The 20991-nt window shown below is 42.1% G+C and overlaps 1 protein-coding gene across 3 annotated transcripts in view; it reads right to left on the bottom strand.

Annotated features, from left to right (window-relative positions):
* The window catches only part of MLIP (muscular LMNA interacting protein), a 103875-nt gene extending 86574 nt beyond the window's left edge, over nucleotides 1-17301 (bottom strand). For 2 of the 3 annotated variants that reach the window (XM_075148027.1, XM_075148029.1), the window contains exon 1: nucleotides 17128-17301. In XM_075148027.1, the coding sequence (XP_075004128.1) occupies nucleotides 17128-17190 (63 nt within the window). In that variant the 5' untranslated portion in view covers nucleotides 17191-17301. The remainder of the gene's footprint in view (nucleotides 1-17127) is intronic. The other variant, XM_075148028.1, reaches the window with a different exon arrangement.
* Nucleotides 17302-20991: the final 3690 nt, after the last annotated feature.

Here is a 20991-nt window from a genome sequence, read left to right as displayed (position 1 = left end):
TAGGGTCAGTAAGAGCCCTTCACTTTTTTTTGTCTTTTGCCATCTCTATTTATTTTCCAGACTTATACCAAAATTCTTTAACTAGAATATACAATCCCACTGCAGTACTGATGTCTAAATGGCAATGTTCCTTACCAGGAAGGGGTTATGGTTATTACAACTTGGAAACTGCAGAACTTGAATTCACATAATTAACAGTACAAAGTGAATGCTTTCCTAATCATTTTATCCTTTATTGTTCAAGCGAGAAACATGAGCAGAGCCTTGTTAGCTTGCCAAATGTACCAGAAAGAATATTCAGGACGTAGTAGAATATTTAACCAGGTTGTGTGAAAGAATGACTTCAGAAAGCACGAAAGGAAGACAAAAGTGTGTAAGGTAATAAATGCCACTGACATACTTAACATGCTGAAAGTCCTCTTTCAGACTGAAACCCCCTGTGCTACCAATCAAAAAGAGAGGCTCTTAAAATAGTCTAACACTTTTCACAGGAGTAGGAATGTCACTGGCTATTTCTTGGGACTTTGCCCAGATTTCAGCCTACATTTTCTCCGCATTTTCACTTGTATATATCTTGAACTTCCCATCTAAAATTTTGTCAGCTGATACCTCTGTTCCACACCAAAGATAACTCTGAGTGATGAATGAAATAATTTGAAAGGCAATAAAATAGCATTGCAATAATCTGAAAAACCAAAGTTTCTGCAGACTTAAATTGCAGTTTCCTGTACAGATATTTAAGAAAATGTAATTACTTACCACATCTACATTTGAGCTTGTTCAAGGCTCCATTATGGTCAAAGAAGAGAGAACAGGCACTTCTTAGCAAATTATTCATTTCACCATAAGACAGGCATCTAAACTACATCAGAGAATAACGCCCTATTCCATAAGTCCCTGTTTCCATTCACGGACTACAACAGGAGTCTAGACAACCTGTTCAGATGCAAATGCAGCTGTCTAAACTCAGGAGAGATGAATCACAACCTGTTGACTAGCCATGTTAACTAAAACAAGAATTTCTAGATTTCCGATTTTAGGGAATGAAGATCGAGTAATTAAAGCAAGATCAGACTCCAAATTACTAGGAGAAAAAGGATTGTAACTCGGGGCCTACCCACTCTCATCTCTTTGATTATTCCTGAAGACTAGCAAGTAGAATATTGAAATCTCCTGTAGGTCTCAAACACCTAGAGCTTGACTTCTGCATTCGAAGTTCATAGCATAGGTCTTAAATAAACTTAAACTGGTACTCTGATAGTTTCTTTACAATTTCTGTAATGAAATCTCATGCTGGCACCTGAGATGTGGGAAGGAATGCTGAAATGCCAGAACAACCAAGAAATGGGCATGAATGTCTTTTTTGTTTGTTTTGAAGAAAGCATAGCACAAGAATGCCAGAAAGCACTACTAGAAAGTAAATGTCATTTGCTGTTAGTTACAGAAACTGCAAAATCGGGGTAAGTAAAATGCTAGACGTTCTTGAATGCTTGCGTATTGGCTCAGTCTAGGATGGTTTATGTCCTTGGATCAATTTTCCTCTCCTATCTTTTCACTGGAAAATAGTTAAAATCAAAATATCATTTCCAATTACCTAGTGGAATCAAACGATATGGATTTGGCACCAGGATCAGGAAAGACTTGACATCAAAAGGGCAACATCAATCGCGAGGCAGGATGTTTGTGCCAACGTGCGGTATGGCAGCAACAGATTCCTCAGCCGTCAGGGAGATCAAATTTTTGGAATGGATTTGAGATGGCAAGCTCTCAGCTAAAGGCACACCACCAAGGCATTTGTAAGCTGAGGCTCACTATCTCCCCGGTGCAGGGACCAACTCTCCTCTTCCCCCGGCCCTGGGATCATCCCTTATTTTCCAACCCACTGCGCACCATGTGCTTGTGAGGATAACATTTACCTGCCACCTTGCTTTAGTTAAAGGAACAAAGTGGTTTTTTCACCTTGCCTTGCTTTTTTCATGTTCTCTTTTCCTCCCTTTTGCTAGCAGCCAAACATAAACAAGATTGCATTAATCAAAATCTTCTGGGCGACCTTTTAAGAGACACTGTGCTGGGAACCCTCTTTACAGTCCCAATGAAACACTTTTATCACCCCAGGAATGGGCTTTCTTGAGATTACAGACAATTTCACAAAAAAACGTGTGGGCACACCGTGATGTCAAGGCATTAAGAAAAAAAAATTGTTTTAAGAGTATTTAATTGGATGAAATTTCCTTGCCATTTCTTTCTCTACTGCAGAAGCACCTTAGCTAGTGCCCAAAGGATCTAGCTACCACCTGCCCAAAGGGTGTCCGAGGAACGACAGCAAGCAAAATACAATTTACCAGCCTATTACCTGGTGAATGATTTCCTAAAGCACAGTTGTTTCCCAAGATTATGTATACTCCTTCTTCCCTAGTGAATGGGCTCTCTAAGAGTGATACTTATCTGACCAAATGCAAAGGTGTCCAGAATAGAAATCTACATCCGAGTCGTGCTCTCTTTATGTGCAATAGAGAGAAATCAGCACTTCTGAGATCTGGTTTATCCTAGTCAAAGGTAAATGTCTAATATGAATCAGATTAATCATGCTCTACAATTCCTGTGCTTGTTTTTTTTAAGTGACTGTAAAAGAAACTCAGATTACTTTCTCACTCACATGTACATTATAGACATCTAAAAGAAGATATATGAATGCTGTCTAAGCAACATTAATTGGACCATTCATGCACAAGATTCTCTGTAAACATGAGCCGGTGGTACCTGGGGCAAGACTATGCCTATTGCAATATTGTGTGCAAAAGCAGATATGTATAAAGGTCAGTTTTCACTACAATGTCATGGATTCTTGGTATAAGACCAAAATTGCCATGAGGCACCACATGAATTTATCATACAATCAAAACTGGTAGGGTTTCATATAACACATAATTACATTATGAAACTCTCTGCCTCAGGAAGTTCCAGATGCCAAAAAGAAAAACAGTTCAAAACACAAGAAAATACATCCACAGTGAATAGATCCACTCATTTACACTAAGGCCAGCAGGAATAGGAAAGCACAGGAATATCTATCCTTTTCCCCTCTGTGCCTTTTTTTCTTAACCATGAACTGCAGGAAACAGTGGGGGACAGGACACTGGGCTAGGTGGACCTCCAAGTAAGTCAGTATGTCCATTCTTATTTTCTGACCTAATATTGCCAACGCTTTTCTTATGGCAGTGAGCCAAGCAAGGGATATTATAACCCTGCCTCACACATGCCATTTTTCCTGGGATTACCGAATGCAGGCTAAGCCTCAATCTTACACCAGGAAACACACCCAAAGCATAAACACAAAATGTAAGCCATCATCCCACCTGCTTTTACTATCCTACTTTGAAACATTTGTGCTTGGTCCAATTCTCTATTCCTGGCACATTATTTCAGTACAGATATTTACTGGTGAGGACAGTTAGTGTAGGAGCCAAACACCTACTTGACATTATCCATTCTGTTTGTCATCAATATGACTCATCAGCAGTAGTCTCATCTTCCATCCTTTTGGGCAAGGTTGAAAAATTGCTAAGAATAGCAGCAAAACTTGACTGCAGAGTGTTTTTCTGGGGAACTCAAATCTTAGACTGTGACTAATGCTGCTAATTGAATTTTTACCTCCATCTTGTTAGGAGAGAAAAGAAACAGTAAGAGATAAGGCTGCTTTTTATAATGCTTTTTTCTACTGCGTTATCCCTGTCTCTTCATTTCAAGGCAGTGAAATACCAAATCATTTCACAAAACCCTCTCCTAAAACCCCTGCAACTATTTTTCCGAAGAATCAGACACATGGGGATTTCCCAGTAATAATCTGGAGCTCAGTGGTGAGCTATCATTGCAACACAAAATAGCACGTAAGCTCTGACCTGTTTGTGATAAAAAATATTTCACATATGTAATATTCTTCTTTCTTCTCCTCCTCCCAACCCCCCCTCCTGTTTTTCTTTTAAATTAGCCATCAGGTTAACTACTGTATTTCAGCAGTGACGGTTGCTATGCAAAACCAAATCTGAACTCTTATGACAAACTGCAATGGACACATATTGTTCACATTACATACTTCTCCTAGATGACTGAGAGAAGTATGTTAGGGAAGAAAATTTGTCATATTACACTAAGACAATCTCTTTTCAGCCCTTTTAAATCAGCTCTACAGAAAAAAAAAGTGAAAAATCCAAATAAGTGCAAGAATCCTACAAATATTTTGCACTAAGTAACTACCATTCCATTCATCCCATACTAATCCAGAGAGCAATGAATTACTGTTATCTTCCAGCATAATCAGTGTAAATTAATTATTTCAAAACTGGGTAGAAATAGACCCCCCCAAACAGGAATGTTCGAATGCTGCTAAAACCAGGAAATAGTTACAGCCATTTACAAGAAAAATCTTCAAAAAACCCTGAAGTTTCCTGTTTGGTTTTTTCCCCCAGATTTTGCCTGTGTTTACTGCAGCCAAGCCTGTACAGAGAGCCCATAAGAACAGTCAGCACCAGGAGCAGGGACTATTTCAATATGCAAGCCAGCTGGCTAGGGTAAACCTGTGTTCAGTAGTGGTAAGCTTTAGAAAAATATTTGAAGTTTCAGTGTTTTGGGTTTTGTTGTTGTTTTTTTTAATCAAAAAGGACCGTGTATAATCAGAACTGGCTGCATTTGTTGAAAGGGAGCCACGTGAAGCTGAGCAAGTACAGTGTGAGTGCTTCTTCTAATGACAAATACAGTCAGCGCTTACATTCATCTCTGTATTAGCAGCCAATCACACAGTGCCTACAACAATCATTGCCATGGAGTTATCATATTTTTCAACCGTAAACTCTGATCCCTACGGAGATTAAATCACAGAAGCAATCCAAACAAAATCAGTGGAGTGCTTCTAATGAAGTGTGTGCATAGATCTGCAGAAAGTTGTAGCCCCAAGTATTTATCAGACAGGAATCAGGCTGGTAGCCAGATGCCAAAAAAGAAAAAATATATCAGAAATGAAAGACTAGTACCAGTCAGCCTGTTGTTGCTGTGACAGAAGACAACTGAAAGGAAAATAAAGGAATCAAAACATAACCTTGTGAGAGCCCACAAACAACCAGGGCAACTGCACAATCTAATTTATGTTATCTGATATTACTCCAGGCTTCTTAACGCTGAAAAAAAGCGAGTTATCTCTAGACTCAAATAAAGAACCAACCACGGGACTGACAAGCGCTGCAAAGCTGTGAAAGGACAATTCTTCTTATTATGCCCAAAGCTCCCACCAGGCTGGAGCACAGCGGCTGCCTCACGTGCCTGGCATGCAGCGAGCCGGAGTGACACAAATCCTGTAAACCCTTCAGAAGATATGGGAGAACAAGAGGTCAACCAAAAATATGACATATTGCCTAGTGCTGATGAGTGAGAAGGCAACCTCGGCACTGAAAAAACAACTGCAGAGGAGGATTGTCTGAGGATGCTGGAGAGATATTAGCCATAGAAATAATAATAGCAAAATAAATCAAGCAAACTGCTGAAGCGTTCTCACTTGAAGATATGATGGAAAGTATCACTTCCTGAGTAGAGATATGTCTTCTAGTTATATGGCCATCCTGGGATATAAAAGTCTTCTTTATACCTATCTATATCTATTTATACAAATCAACATAAAATCATTCGGGTAAGACTGAGCAACAAGTGCAGTCAATAATAAATACTGGAGCCCCTGAAAACCCCAGGCAATCCATCACACGATGCAGCACCGTGTCACCACAAGTCATTGCCAAGGTTGGCAGCCTTGGAGCCCCTCAGCCCTGACCTCTGCTCCTTGGAAACTGGGGAGGAACTGAAGGTTGACTTCATTACAGGAATAATTTACCGTTGTAATCCTTCAGCACATACACCTCCTTTTGCAGAAAAAGACACTATAAACTAGGATACCTTGCTATAAAAAACAAACAAACAAACAAACAATCTTTCTCGTTAGATTTAGCTGCTCCTCTCCTGACAAATAAACCACCGATAGTTTCTTGGGATTTTTTTTTTTAATATGCAAATATCAGTGTTGGTTCACCTAATAGATTGTAAATAACACAATTATAATGAAAGCTGCTGTGTTTTCAACAGAGATCAGTTTCATGACATTAGTGAAAACATTATCCGCTAAAGAAAAACAGAGAGAGACAAATCATGTCCTTTTCTCTGCTGGGATTTCAAACACAAATACTTTGCATTTTGCTATTCTTGTCTCAGACTGAAAGAGAGAGGACAGTTTTGGCTCAGGAGCTTTGCTAAGACTTACCATCTCTTTGTTTGATTACCACTTATTTCAGCTAATGTCTGGGTTTTGATCTGGATGTATTTCAAGGTGCATTTACTAAAGAAGGATATTAAATTACCTAGTTCTTGCTTGAGGCTGAAAAATCTAATGATTTTTTCTAGCATGTTTGTTATATAAAATCATTACCAACAGCTATATTTGTAAGAAGCAGTAAAATGGTGATAAATGTGCTTTCAGTAACTTTTTATGAGATGTATGGAACCACTATGAAAACAGTTTTAAATCTATTTAACAGGGAAAAAAATTTTGATGGCTCTTCCCAGAATCTTCAATTTTAAGTGGTTCTAGTGAATCCAATTGATTTATTTCACACCATTTAAAAACATAGCATTTAAAAATCCCTATAATTTCCCATGTTTGATTTCCAAATTTTGTTCATGATCAAGATAAGAAACATGAAACAACAAAGACAGAATGGTAATGATTCAATTTCTGTCTCATAGAGAAAAATGTGAAATTGTTTTTTGGATTTCTGTAAATATGTCATTTCTGGAGTGTGAATACATTCATTTGTGTACAATTTAAGATATGAAAAGCTTCGGCCTGCTGCTTTCCACTTTTCAGAATCCTGAATAAACTAAAAGCTGTTGAGCAAAATTAATTTTTCACCTAAATTCAGCAAATCTGCTTTTGCCCCTTTTCCTCAAGAATGGATCTTCATTAGCTCAATCTATATTTAATTAATCCTTTTAAGTTTACCAGGTAGGGATGAATATAGTAAGAATGCCATCAGAAAGTATTTTGCAGTACGTACTACATGTCACCATCAGTCCTTTGGAAAAAGCTACCAGTTAACTCTCAACAATGAAGTATTTAATGCAGAAAGGTTTCCTGTATGACCGTCACATTGAATCAAGATCAATCTCGTCTTAAAACAACATCATCAAGTAGATCTGATGACAGGATGACCACTGCCAAAAACGTAAGTCGCAGTTTTTGCTACGGGACAAGACATCTGATAGTTCAGCTATCTATTGCATGATAAACATTAAAAAATCAGACGTGAACAAAAATTTCTTGTGAAAACGCAGAATCATTGTGGGAAGCCTTCTACTTCTGGACAGACGCTGGCCTGGAGATTTGGCTGTGCAGTATTGCGTATGCTGCGATGGCATTTGCAGGGCTGCATTGCAGTAACTCCTCTGCCTCGGCACACCGGAATGTGCTCCCTGGTCTCTCTCCACTTGGACTGGCACAGCATTTGACTCTTAGAAAGGCAGGGAAGGCTGCAGAGTGCCTACTACAGCACTTAGCATGGAATGTGGTGGGTCGATAAGCTAGCACACTTCTTTTTTCCTGCCATGGACTGCTTTCTGCCTATGGCAGGAAAAAAGAGTTGCAGCTCTGCTCCCTTGATACACAACAGAACTTAGGCAATTCGGGTAGTGCTGACCTCTGAAGGAGAAACAACAGGAGTCAAAGGTTTTGGATGGTCCTAGAAACTAAGGACCACCAGGCATTGCTCCATTTTCCATCCTGTTAGGAAGCGGTAGGTACTCATCAGCGCCTAGTCATTTGCCTGCAGCACAAACTCATTCCACACACAGGTTGCATTTCTTCAACCTGCCTTTGCTAACATCACTGCAGCAGACTATATATTTAAAAAGTGAAATATAAGCCACCTTACTCCCCGTTCTCCTTATCCAATGGAATCTTCCCCTCAAGGAGAGATGAAAAAAACCAAACATCACTTGACAAAGACTTGATGCATTATTTAGAGTTCCTTTAATAGTCAACAGTACATTTTATGACCATATTTTTTATAAAAAGTAACCACTGCCTTCCTTCGGAGAGATCTTTTATAAAATGCCCTGCTAAAGTTAATACATTCACTTTTTGGAGAAATATCAATGAATTTATTGCATCATTGCTGCCACAACACCAGTCTTATTTTAAAGACAAGCAGAAAAACAGATGCCCTGATATTTCAATTATTTTCCTTTGAAAGCCTTTGTTTTTTCTGGATAAGTTAGTGCTTAAGGTGCTTAGACTTAATGTCTAAAATGCATTTAGGAAACTTATTTTGAGAAGCAATCATTAATTACCAGCCTTTAAATTGCCAGGGTGGGCAATATGGGCAAAACCTAATGAAATGTTATGCATTTCATAGTTCATACAAAGCAAACATGGAAGCATGTTATTGCTTATCTGCCTGTTGCCCTCAAAGTCTAGCTCAGTTAACGTTCACCTTCTTTCTCCCTTTCATTAATTACTTCTTTCCTTTTATTCTGTTCATTGCCAAGTAGCTCTATTTCCAAGAATTCATACCAAAGTAACAGATTTAATGCCACTGCTGTATTATTGAGTGCTTTCAGAACTCAAAGTGAATTGAAAGCAGTAGGTTTATAATGCCAGAATGAGGAGGTCTTAATGACAAGCACAGTCTCATTGTGTATCCATGTTAAATGTGTTAAATGTGTCTTGCAGGCTGTTAGCGTGTTTCATGACAACTGCAGTAGTGCAGCTTCAGAATCAAAGAATGAAAGAAATGTTGTTTGGAGGGGATCTCCAGAGGTCATCCACTCCAGCATCCAGCTCAAAGTAAGACTACCGCCAAAGCAAGGTCAAGTCAGCCATGGCTACATATAGTTGAGTCCTGAAAATTTCCCAGGATGGATAGTCCACAAATTCCCTGCTTGTTCCAGTGCTGCCCTACACTTCTAACAAAGGACCTTTTCCTAGTGTCCATCCTGAATTTCAGTGTTAGCAGCAGCAGCAGACAGTGAACGTCTTCTCAAGTATCACCCATAACAAACTCCTACATTCCTGAGGAGTATCTTTTGAAAACACATGATTTTTCTCAATAATGGTCTCATATATCCAAACTTATTTCTGGAAATGGTCTTTCACCCATTCTAACTAATTCTCAAGCTACCACGTGGGTATCATGCAGGGGTATCCTGCATGATACCACGTGGGTATCAACACCATACCACAGACCAATCTTTCGATTTAACTGAATTCAAGAGAGTTTCAGTGCCTAGAAACATTTCCCAGAACTGTTTTAATTCATCAGCAGGGGCTGTCTCTCCATGCTAATACTCCTTTCTTTGCTGCTTCCTCCAAAATGCAATCATTTGAATTGCCCTGCATGACTTCGTTGCAGCAGTTGATCCAGCTGTTACAGGGGCTCTTATCTTTCCTCACCCCAAAAGGTTAAAATATGCAATTGCTACTTTTTCCTAAAAAAACTCTTTTACCGTCACATTCAAGTCCCTGCAGGAATCTGCTGCCCTCCTCTTCTGAATCCCTGCGTGAGATTGCATGGTAATGTTTCACATAACCTCCAGCCAAAAATGCGCTGATGACATCTCTCCAAGATAGCTCTTTTCCCACTGATGCAACCAAAGCCTACCTCAAGCGTTCCAGCAGTGCCTCTGTATGACTGGTGTTAGGTTAAAGAAAAGGTAGCATAAGCTCAATTAAGGCGAGAGCTAAGTGACAGGATTAGAAAGGAGGGCAGAGCAGGATTCAGTGCTTCCCTCTTGCTTTGGTCCTGCTTGATGTCACATCAACAGTGCTAAAAATATGCTGCTACTTGCAGCCTCCAAGTTTATTCCTTCCTCCTCGGTGATCACTTGCTGGAGTAATCCCTGCCTCCACACAGCCAGGCAGGAATGCCTCAGCTCTAGGGATGCAAGAGGAAATACTGATCCTCTAGCTGGGGTGCTGTCTCGGCCATCTTCTTATACCTGCACAGCGAGATGTGCTTGCATGCATGCTAGGATCTTATCAGTTTCCTGCTGTAGCCACTACAAAGCCTCAGTCCTGATCTTCAAAGCTCAGGGATATTTGAAAGTGTCTCCCATGACCAACCCTTTTAGCCGAGGCTGCTGTGATTTGGGACAAGGTAGCACAAAATGCCCTAAGTGTGGCAACTCACCCAGCTGAACTCTGCTGCGTGACAGAAGCCCCCAGAGGAGGTCACAAACAACCTCCAGAGCAAGAAATAAAGCTTTCCTCTCAGATAAACAGGAATCATTTAAATGTATACACACATAAAACCTTCTCTGACTCTATAGTAAGTATGTGTGCTTATTTAGTTTCATATGCTATGCTGGAGATGAGCAAGATGCTCATACTTCAGTACCGAATAACCAAACCGAGGAATGGATTCAGGCAGGCAATGTATTTTTAGGAGTTTCTTTTCTGGGTAGGTGTGTTCTTACAGGAGACAGTAGAAAAGTCAAGGTGTAAACTAAACCAGTTAAGAAAGAGAATTTAAACAAAAAAATCTCATTTTACCTCTCACCTTTACCCTCTCATTTGAACCATGTAAATTGGCAGCCTAGCAGCCACCTCTGTTAGGGGAGAGAACAGGCAAAGAGGACGAGGTGTTTGTATCTGGCAGTCCTCCGTATACATGCCACTGGCTTTCTCACAGAGCGTAACCTGCTGAAGCACCTATACGTTTTGCACTCTGGGCTGTATCATTGTATTTCACCTCCTCTGAATCTCTGCCATCCTCACCCGCAGCGATTATCCTCTCCTCTCTCCAAAGAAAAAGAAGACGCCTGGCTGACCTCAGCGGGGCTGTTCTGTGACCTTACACCGCTGTCCTGGCTAGACGCGTACAAGCACGCAGACCCTGGGCCCTGCACAGACGTGAGATACCTGATGCACGAGGAACCTATGGACCTGCCCCTCTCACAGACTCCAACGCAAGTTGCTTCCCTTGGGCAGCAAGCATGTCCCTCCCATCTCCACCTTTCCAGGCTTGCTTCCCCCACCCACTGCAGTGAGTCTGGAAGGGCATTTGCTTGTGGACACCAGGAGGAGAGGGTCCCGGGCTGGTGTGTCACACAGGCATAAGCTCAGCTCCTCTCCAATGCCAAAGATGATCCTGTTGTCCAGGCTTTTGACTCCTTGTATCTGCACAAAGAAACACTTGCTCTTCCCTCAGATCCTCTTCCTTTCCTGCTGCTTTGCACTAAGAGGTTTTACCGCACCTCTTTGACCGGTTCTGCAGCCACCCCTGCTCACTCAGCTGCCCACTCTGAGCTCCACAGCCACTAGCACCTGCTCTGAGAGCCCGGTGCACACCCCGAGGTAGCGTGACAGAGCATTGGCCGTGGGGTCCAGCTCCTGGCAAAGAAGGGACAGTGAGAGCCCGGAGGCTGTGCTGCTGTCTCTGCCCCTCTGATGCCAGCCCTCACCAGCACAAGAGCGACCAGGTGACCTGGTAGAAGAGGTCCCCATGGTGGGGTGATTGTACCCGGCACCTCCTGCCATGCCCACTCCCACCAGCCTCCACCCAGCTCTCCTCCTCTTTTCTTCTGCTCTTCAAACAACCCTTCCCGTCCCATACTCGCTTCTCACCTGGTTTACACGTAGTTAAATCAACAACTAAACCTGCAAACAGGGCCAGTCATCACCATATTAGTCACCACCCTCCATTCTGTTTGGGCTCCCTTAGGTGGCGAACTTCAGGAAATGGACTGCCTTCTCCGAGGAGTCTTTACTTCCCACACTTCCCACAGAGAGGACCTGATCTTGACAGGACTCTTTCTGTTGCTACCGGTGTACAAAGATTAATCATTGTTTCACTTGGGTGGGCTTGATCCAAACTGCCTCACTCTGTATGAGCTGTTTCCACATATTGTTTCTGAAAAGCAAATGCTAATTCTCTGAATGAAGTCCTGCAGCCCTTTCTTACAGAGTACCTCCTCTCATCCAAAACCTAACCTTAATGCCTTTTCAAGCAGTACATGGCATTCTTTCTGATCCATACTTTACTTTGGTTTAATTTATTTTCTCTATATGACTGTTCTTTTCTTTATCACTGCTTAATGTAACAAGAAAGTAAAAAAAACCCTTATAATGCAAACTAAAGTACAGAGATCAAACGTTCCCTGTTAAACATACCAATGTAAACATTATTTTAAATGCAACACTGCATGTGCTGTATTTTCATGGGGAGAGAAGAGATCAAATAGGAGATAGACAAGTGTGAAATATAATTAAAATAATTTCAAATAACAGGGGCAATATGCATTAATGGAGGAGGACTTCAGAATGTAAACAGACTATTTTGAGCTGAGCCGTCATTTCAATAAGGAAACTCTAGAATTACTCTGCCCTTCTGAGCTATGCTAAAATCCAAAGTATGAAAAGGAAAATTGAGTCCATCTACTTAGTCCAATCTATTTTATAGTGAGTCATTCTATTTTCCCATCACAAAATGGGCCCTCCATTATCTTCCATTTCCACAGCCAGTTCCACACAAAGAGTCTCTTCAGGATTCTGGCTGCCGAGGAGTCTTCCTCCAGGAAGCAAGGACAAGAATTCTTTAACAATAAATTTCACAAATATTAAGTGAAATAGCCTGAAGTGGTAGAGAATTTTATACTATTTATCTCATCCACAGTAAGCAGTAAAGGTACAATACCACTTAATACAACTGTCTGTGAGGTTGTCCTCTATGGAGGTTATACTTTGAGCATGAACTGGTCTCTAATTGACACACTGCAATCAGAATATTTTCAGGATGGTATAGACTTTGTTCTTTTCAAAATAGGTAGAAATATTTGTAACAAAGTATACAAAACCAAGATCTGTCTTACACACATAAACATATATAGGTCATAGAACTATGACATTGTAGAAATAACTGAGATGCGGTGGGATAGCTCACATGGCTATAGGGCTGCAATGGATGGACACAGGCTCTTCAGAAAGACAGGGAAGATAAGGAGGAGAGGATCTCTCTGTGTGAAGCAGCACTCGAATGTGGGGAGCTCTTGTACAGGTTGGACAACAGGGCTGGGTGAGCGCTTGTGGGTCAGGATCAGAGGAGAGGTCAGTGAGGTGACATCGTGGTGGGACCGGGCTACAGACAGCACGATTGGGGTGAAGAAGTGGGCAACGCTCCTCACAACAGCTTCTTTAAGCAACTCAAGGAAGTAACTGGATTGCAGACCCTGTTTTTCAAGGGAGACTTTAGCTTCCCTGACACCTGCTGGAGAGCAAAATGACAGGACGCAAGCAATCCAGAGGATTTCTGGAGGGTGTCAAGGATAGCTTCTCGATACAGGCACCAGACTGGCCAACCAGTGTCATGCACAGCTGGATCTGTTATTCAGAAACAAGGAAGAAGTGGCTGGGGATGTGATACTTGGTGGCAGGCTTATCTGTAGAGACTGTGAAATAGTGAAGCTGAAGATCTTGTGGAGGACTGAGGAAGGCAAGTACCAGAGCACAGACCCTGGGCTTTAGGAGAGCTGACTTTGGCTTATCCAGGGGCTGGTAAGTGGGATCCCGTGGGAAGTAGCTTGGAAACTCAAGGAGCTTGGGAAAGCCATCATGTTTGTGAAAACAACCTCTTACAGCAAGACTGTCCATGCTGATATTCAGGAAGACAAGCAGACTTAATAGGACACCAGCATGGCTAAACAGGGAGTTTGTAACTGAGCTGCAGTGCAAAAAGGCAGCACAGGAGGTGGAAGGAGGTACGGATAAGGCTGGCGTGACTCAGTGATGTCTTTGCCTCAGCCTTCACCAGTAAGGTCTCCCAGACCACTGTGCTTAGCAGCTTAGCAACAAGAAGTGGATGAGGATCAAGGCAGGGATGGCTTGAGTTAACTCAACCCATACCTGCCTGTGGGAAGAAGGTGGTTGGAACAGCACTTGGATTTACCAAGGGGAAATCATACCTAATCAACTTGATTGCCTTCTATGATAAAGTGACTGGACTTGTGAACGAGGTGGGAGCCGTGGATGTCATTTACCCTGACTTGTCTCCAACACTGGCTCCCACAATATTCTCATATCCATGCTAGGACGTGACAGCGTGGGTGGTGGACAAGTAGATCGCTAAAAAGCTGGTTGGACGATCGGGCTCAGATGTTCATGATTAATGCTTTGTACTCTTCTTGGAGGACAATAACAAGTGGAGTGCTGCAGGGCTCTGTCCTGAGACCTGTCCTGTTTAACATCTTCACCAATGACCCAGAGGTGGTGATGCAGGGCACGCACCAGGTTTGCAGATAACAGACTGGGGTGAAGAGCCATTCAGAGGGGCCGTGGCAGGCTGAAGGAACGTGCCAACAGGAGCATCGTGGACCTGGGAAGGGAAGGCCCCTGTCAGAGATCCAGACTGGGGCCTGGCTGCCTGAGGAACAGCTCTGCTGAGGAGACCCTGGGGTCCTGGTGTGCAGCGAGTTGAGCCTGAGCCAGCAGTGGGCCCTGGCAGCCGGGGTGGCCAACAGCATCTGGGCTGTGCTAACAGGAGCACAACCAGCAGAGTAAGGGAAGGAGTTCTCCTCCTCTACTCAGCACTCGCTAGATTACATCTAGAATAGGACATCCAGTTTTGGGCCCTCCGATAGAAAGATTGAAGCAAGTCCAGTGGAAATCACCAAGGTGGTCAGGGCTAGAGCACTTGCTCTGTGAGGAGAGGCTGAGGGAGCTGGGCTTGTTCAGCCTGGAGAAGAGATGGCTCCAGGGGGACATAACAGCAGCCCCAGTCCCTGTGGGAGGTTATCAAGGAGATGGAGCCAGGGCTTTGTACAGCAATGCATGGCAGGAGGAGAGAGAAATGGACAAAATTGAAACAAGAGAGATTTTGACATGATAAAAGGAGAAACTTTTTTCTTCATGAGGATAGCCCAGCAGTGGAGGAGGCTGCCCAGAGGTTGTGCAGTCTCCATCCTTGGAGGTTTTCAAGACCCAACTGGATAAAGCCCTGAGGAGGCTGGTCTGACCCTATAGTCACTTTAAGCAGGAGGTTGGGCTAGAGACCTCCCAAGCTCCCTTTGCACCTGAGTTATCCTATGTTCCTATGAAATATACATAAAAAAATAAAGTACCATCCAGCTATATATATATAAAGTATCATCCAGTTTATAGGATATAGTATTGGAAATGGATGCCTCACAGCACCTATAATATGTCATAGTTTATGTATTTGCTATACTGAAGTTAAATATGTGAACAGACGTCAACAATAACGTGTACAAATAGCATCTGTACCACAGATTGACACTGCTCCCACGCAGTGTTTGAATATTGACCTGACCTGCATGTAACAAAGAGAAAAGGGCAGAATCAATAAAAGCCCGGGAGGTACAAAACCAGGGAAAAAATGTGGGGGCAAAGTGAAATCCATCTGGCAATCGGAAAGAAAGGCATTAAGATTAAACGGGCAAAGGCAGAGAGAGGTGGGACGGAGAGGAGGCTAGGGCTCGGCTGGAAGGGGACAGGGAAAGGGATGGGAAGACTGGCACGGGGCCAGGGCATTCCTCCGCTGTCAGCAGAGCCATGTGAAACCTGCCGAGCCAGGGCCGCCTCCGTCCCCCTCGCTGAGCACCCGCAGGGATGTGACCTGCCGCTGCTAACAGGGACTCTCTCAGCTCCATGTGTTAGGAGGATTCAGCTTTGAAGCTACTGAACAGCGGGTGACCTGGCATGGGCGTTAACGTGGCTCCCATCAGTGGGGTCCCTGTTTGTTCCAGTTTGCCATTCTTAAAATTAGTAAATGATGCACACAGAGCAAGTCATCAGAAGATCATTAGGGTTCCAAATAAAGCGCTCTGCATTTTGGAAAAGCCTCACTTAGGATTGCCTGCTCAATTCTTTGTGCATCAGGATGCAGTCTGCGATTAGATAATCACACTGTCTGATTACATCGCTATATATTTTCTCCACACATGAGGTAGAACAAAATTTCAAAGGTTTCCTTTGAAAGCTTTCCTGAAGCTTTTGTGGATTTTACAATTTTTTTTAATTTTGAAGAGTTTTCCTTATATTTTATATATCAACCACAAATTCAAAATGAGCTAACTGTCTAAAGTATTAATTCATTAATGAGAAAAAGAACAAGTTAAACATTAGATAATATTCGTATTATAACTTCATGCTGAAGCTTTAGCAATGCCCTTTTGGATATTACTCTTTAGATAAATATTTCTTTTGGTAAAAAAAGAAAAAGTACTTTAAGGCCAGGTCATTACTTTGTTTCAGCACTTCCCGTATGTCCTACCCAATGCACCTTGCCTCGGCGGAGTTGTATTTAAAACTATTAACTAACACACAAGCTTGCCAAGTCTCACTTAACTGAGGCTAGTTGAGGCAAACGTTATGATTAAACAAGAGTAAACGCTGGCCCACCATGTAACCAAACCAACACAACACCATCATTATTTAAGATAAGTGCTAAAAAATTCAGCGCTAATTTGTTTCTTAACAAAAATGATGGCCACCTTTCTTCACAGCTTTGCAAAGCCAAGAATAAACTGCCCTTTTTGCGATAGCAAGAAAATAACCTTGTTAATGCAAGGCAAATTATAAATTGCACTTCAAGCCTACGCTAATTAGGAATAAGCTGTGTTTTAACTGTTTTCACTTTCTCTTAATAATTTGTTTTGGTCACACGTCTTTTTAGTAAGCTCCAGACATACTTCAGACACAGGCAAACAATTTTTTCTGCCATTCACTGATCTAAAGTTATGGAAAACAATGTGCAAAGACATGAAATAGTCCCTCAAGGAAAACCCAAGGAAACCACAGGCTCTTAGCTATCAGTCTGGGTTACGATAACAAATCAACGTTGAACTAGATTTCAGTTTTTGCACTTCACATGCACCTAAAATGCATTCACAAATTTCCATAATTTCCATAGAAATGTACTGTCACAACTAATTTAACATACGTGAATGAAGTTTTAATCTTTAAAGTCAGTGGTTAAAGGAAGCCAGGAAATACTCCTATAAAGTACAACAGATGATTGGCTTTTCCTTCGTATCATTAAATTAAAAAAAAAAAAAAAATCAACATTTCTCAACATATCTTACCGTTTGCTTTTCCTCTAAAGCTTCTCTTCCTGAGACTTTTCTTTCATGTTTTCCTAACTCCATTTCCCAGGGGAAAAAAAAACACCCTAATATCCTGAGCAGAAGTGATTTAACCTGACTACATGTTAGATATCCCTGTACTTTTGGAGTTGGGAGAGAAGTATCCGGCAGCGCTGTGGTGATTTCTGGTCAGCGCGTGTTTCCATTTATAGCCATCGAAAATCCACAAATAGAAGCGTGGAGAGAGGGCAGGCAGCTGCCTCCGATAACAATAAACGTTGGTTTGGCATCACAGCAAACTGTTCAGGAGGGATTTTGGTTACCAGACCCATTAACTCCCCCCTCGCCCCCTCTACCCCAACAGCTCATACTGAAAAAGTCCATGAAAACGAATAGCTATGTCTCGGTAGCACTAACGTGTGTTCATGAGATTATTAAGCCAGTAAAAGAGCAAATATGATTAGCTGGCACCACATGTTGTTACGCAGAGACAGAAAGCATACAGAACAATATTTTAAAATGGTGCTTTAGCATGACTGTTCATCTTTCCCTGTTGAGTGTTTGGGACTAAGCTATCCTAACATACGCCCATGCAGAGTGTACTCTCCTTTTCTAGTATCAGGACATGACATCTTCTTGGATTTTCGAAATGCAGAAAGAATTGCAAAACTTTCAGCAGGCACTATGAGCAACCCTAAATACAAGAAATGAGCGGTGAGCATCTAAAATGCAGCTAATACCCATACAGACGGTGGTTGTGGAGTCTGTTAGTTGACTGTAGAAGAACAACCTGGCTCTGGTTCACAGCGATAAAGTCAGGAGGCCAATATTAGAAACCGCAGCGCGGGGGGAACCTCTCGGCGGCTCTGCTGCGGGTGCCAAGGTTTATAACACACCCTCCGGTTGCCACATCAACTGGGCTCATGTTGTCTCGGGGGCGATTCACACGCCAGGCTGGTTCTGCATGTACCAACAAGGGAAGGGGAAGCACAATGACCCAGAATCACACAGAAAATGGTTGCTACGAGAATATGCTCTCTGGTCAATCTGTGATTCATTGAGAAAAGCATAGCCCCTTGTAGAGCTGGCAGTTTAAGCATCCCACTAAATCCCTAGTAAAGAAAACACACACCCTGTCCCTCTCTTCCTCTCAACACATTGGTAAAAAAAGACTCTTCTAAAATAAACAAATAAATAGACAGATAAATAAATAAATAATTAACTATTAAAACCTTTTTCGTCATTTTTCAATTGTCTTTGTGGAAATGACAGCCCAAACTAGGCACACTCCTTTCTACTCTGCTTGTTTCTTGATAGATATATATGCTGATCTTCAGAGCCTCAGATAGGAAGAAAAGGCAGTTGAAGTCGTCACACAGTCTATACAGTTTACATATGAAAAGCTGACAAAAAAAAACCCCTTAGAGTGTTCCTGTTCTGAAACATTCTTCACAACAAAGAAAAAGTTACTCCAGTGACAATTATATTTCTTTAGTCTCTCTTTTACCTTCGTTTTCAGAAGTGTAAAGCAGGCAGCAGATGAGTGAGTGCGGCAAGGCAAACACAAAGAATCAGTCAAATCTACAAGGGCTGTTGTAGTAGAGGGAATAAATATGAGCTTGATGTCACAAGAGTAAAAATACACCTCACTGCATCCCCTGGAAATGCTGGGATAAAAGGAACACGAGTGAGCGACATAATACCCAGAGGAAAGCTGTAGTTCTTCCCCGCTCTTCAGCAGGAAGGCAAACAGTATTAAGAAGTTCGTATCTCTAGAATCTTTTCTGTGGGGCTGAAACTTATCCCTGTGGCGAGGGACTTGCTTAATGCCTTTGTACCACTTAACATTCTCAAAGGAGGTCTTCAGTGGGATTCAAACAGCAGCTTGCATTATGCTGCTGCTTACGTTACCAACCATTCCTGCGGCACAGGTGAAAACCCCTGAAGCGCCTCCGCTCCCCTTAACCTGTCCATTTGCAACAGTTTTAAATCCCAGGCAAGGACCAGAGCATCTCAGGTGGGCACGTTCAGCTGCACGTGCCCGGTGCGCTCCCCAGCCCTGCTCCACCGGTGGCTGGGATATCCCGGCTGCCAGCAGGCTCCCAAGCAGCAGCTCCCATGGGAGTCGCTCCTTGCTCATGCTGGGGAATGGATACCCGTGTCGGTGAAAGAGCAGGCTGTCAGTGGTGCAACGAACCAGCAACGCAGGACTCAAGACATATATAAGTCCATATAGACTTACACCAGCATTGGCGGATTTTATCTGGAGTTTATGCTGTGTGTAACTTAGCACTCCTGCTAACTACCCTAAAACTTAATCTTCAATCATTTTCATACTTTCTACTTCCAGAGCCTTAAACTGTTTTCATGTGTCAGCTCACCCATGTGAATGTCAAAGGCGATCGCTACAGAAAGACCCAAGGAAGTGACTATGAATTGACTTTACTCATAATAATTCCAACACAAGATGCTGATGAGAGTATGCAGTTTTACTGGGTTTTCCATCAACATTCTGGTAAAATTGTCTAATAGCACTCACAAGAAAAAAATTAACACCTTCGCCTTTCACTGTGTGGCTGCTACAGCCTGAACACTGGATTCCACAAAAAGGAAAAAAAAAAAGTGAAAATGAAAATACTAGGATAGGGAAAAACCTAATTGCTCCATTTCTTGTGAATGGAAATTCGTATTCTGGATGCATCATGCTGCTGACTGTCCAAGTGCTAGGGAGTTGGAGCAGATTGCATTGGAGATGGGAATGGGAGCAAAAAGCTAAGAATGCAACAGAGTATGACACTGAACTTCATGCCATTGTGTTGAAATCAGGGAGCAGAAGAAACATCAGATGCAGGGCTCTTCTGTAGCCTGGATGCTGATATATGAGGACCTTGAAGATAGCGCAGAAAGGCTGACATCACCATGTTATCTACCACACCTTGCTCAGCATGACATTTCAACACTAAACCTGATGAACGACCATGATCCCAACCATATGAGAATTTGGTTTTATGTAATTATGGGAGTACACTTCTTACTCCTACATAGAAATGATGGTTATTTTACTCCAAGGACTTTCTAAAACAGTTAGTAACTGTATATTTCCTGCTTTACTTTGCAAGGGAAAACATAGTAAACAGGTGCTAAGTAAAAAGCATGTTATAGACATTGCCTAAATTACTGTGATATTTTCAATTACTTCTTTGTATTGCAGTCACTGGTCTCTTGACACCTGTTTTTCTTCTCAGAGCAGAACCTAACAAGAGGCCAAGACATGAAGTTGATGGGGGGGGAGGGTTGTGTTTTGGTTTTTTTTTTTGTAAGAAGCAAGCGCTGAATATCCAAAATAGTAGTATTGTGTAAATAAACCATTTAAGCAGATGTATTTTCTGTGCTCGCTTTCATCTGCTGTTCTTGGAGAAGGAAGCAAGTGACTTATCATAAAGTTTGTGTGTCACTCTCAGCTGTGTTTTCACTCACGTGGCTACTGCGATTCTTTTACTTTGCACATTTTCATTTTCAGCCTGGCACAGCTGCCAGCCGATGACTGCATCACACGCGATAGATCTGCACCGCTTCTTTCTTAAGCCGGTAGCTTTTATTTGCCCAGCATCAAACACACCATAAGCATTCAACAGTCAGAAGTATTAATTCTGACCCTGATGTGCTCAATCATACAATACTCAGCTGAAAGCCACCTACTTAAGTCATATATACCAGTTAAAAAAAGTAAGACTAATAGAGAAATCACATCCACAGTGACTTTTAAAGGTCTGATTTGGAGAGACAGTTTCTGTCACACACTTAAAACAACAAGTCAAAAAGTTAAAAAAAAACCAACCAAACACAAAACTCAGCAGGCTCCCT

Source organism: Calonectris borealis, chromosome 3, assembly GCF_964195595.1.
Source record: "Calonectris borealis chromosome 3, bCalBor7.hap1.2, whole genome shotgun sequence".
Lineage (NCBI taxonomy): Eukaryota > Metazoa > Chordata > Aves > Procellariiformes > Procellariidae > Calonectris > Calonectris borealis.
This window is presented reverse-complemented; position numbering and strand designations above follow the sequence as displayed.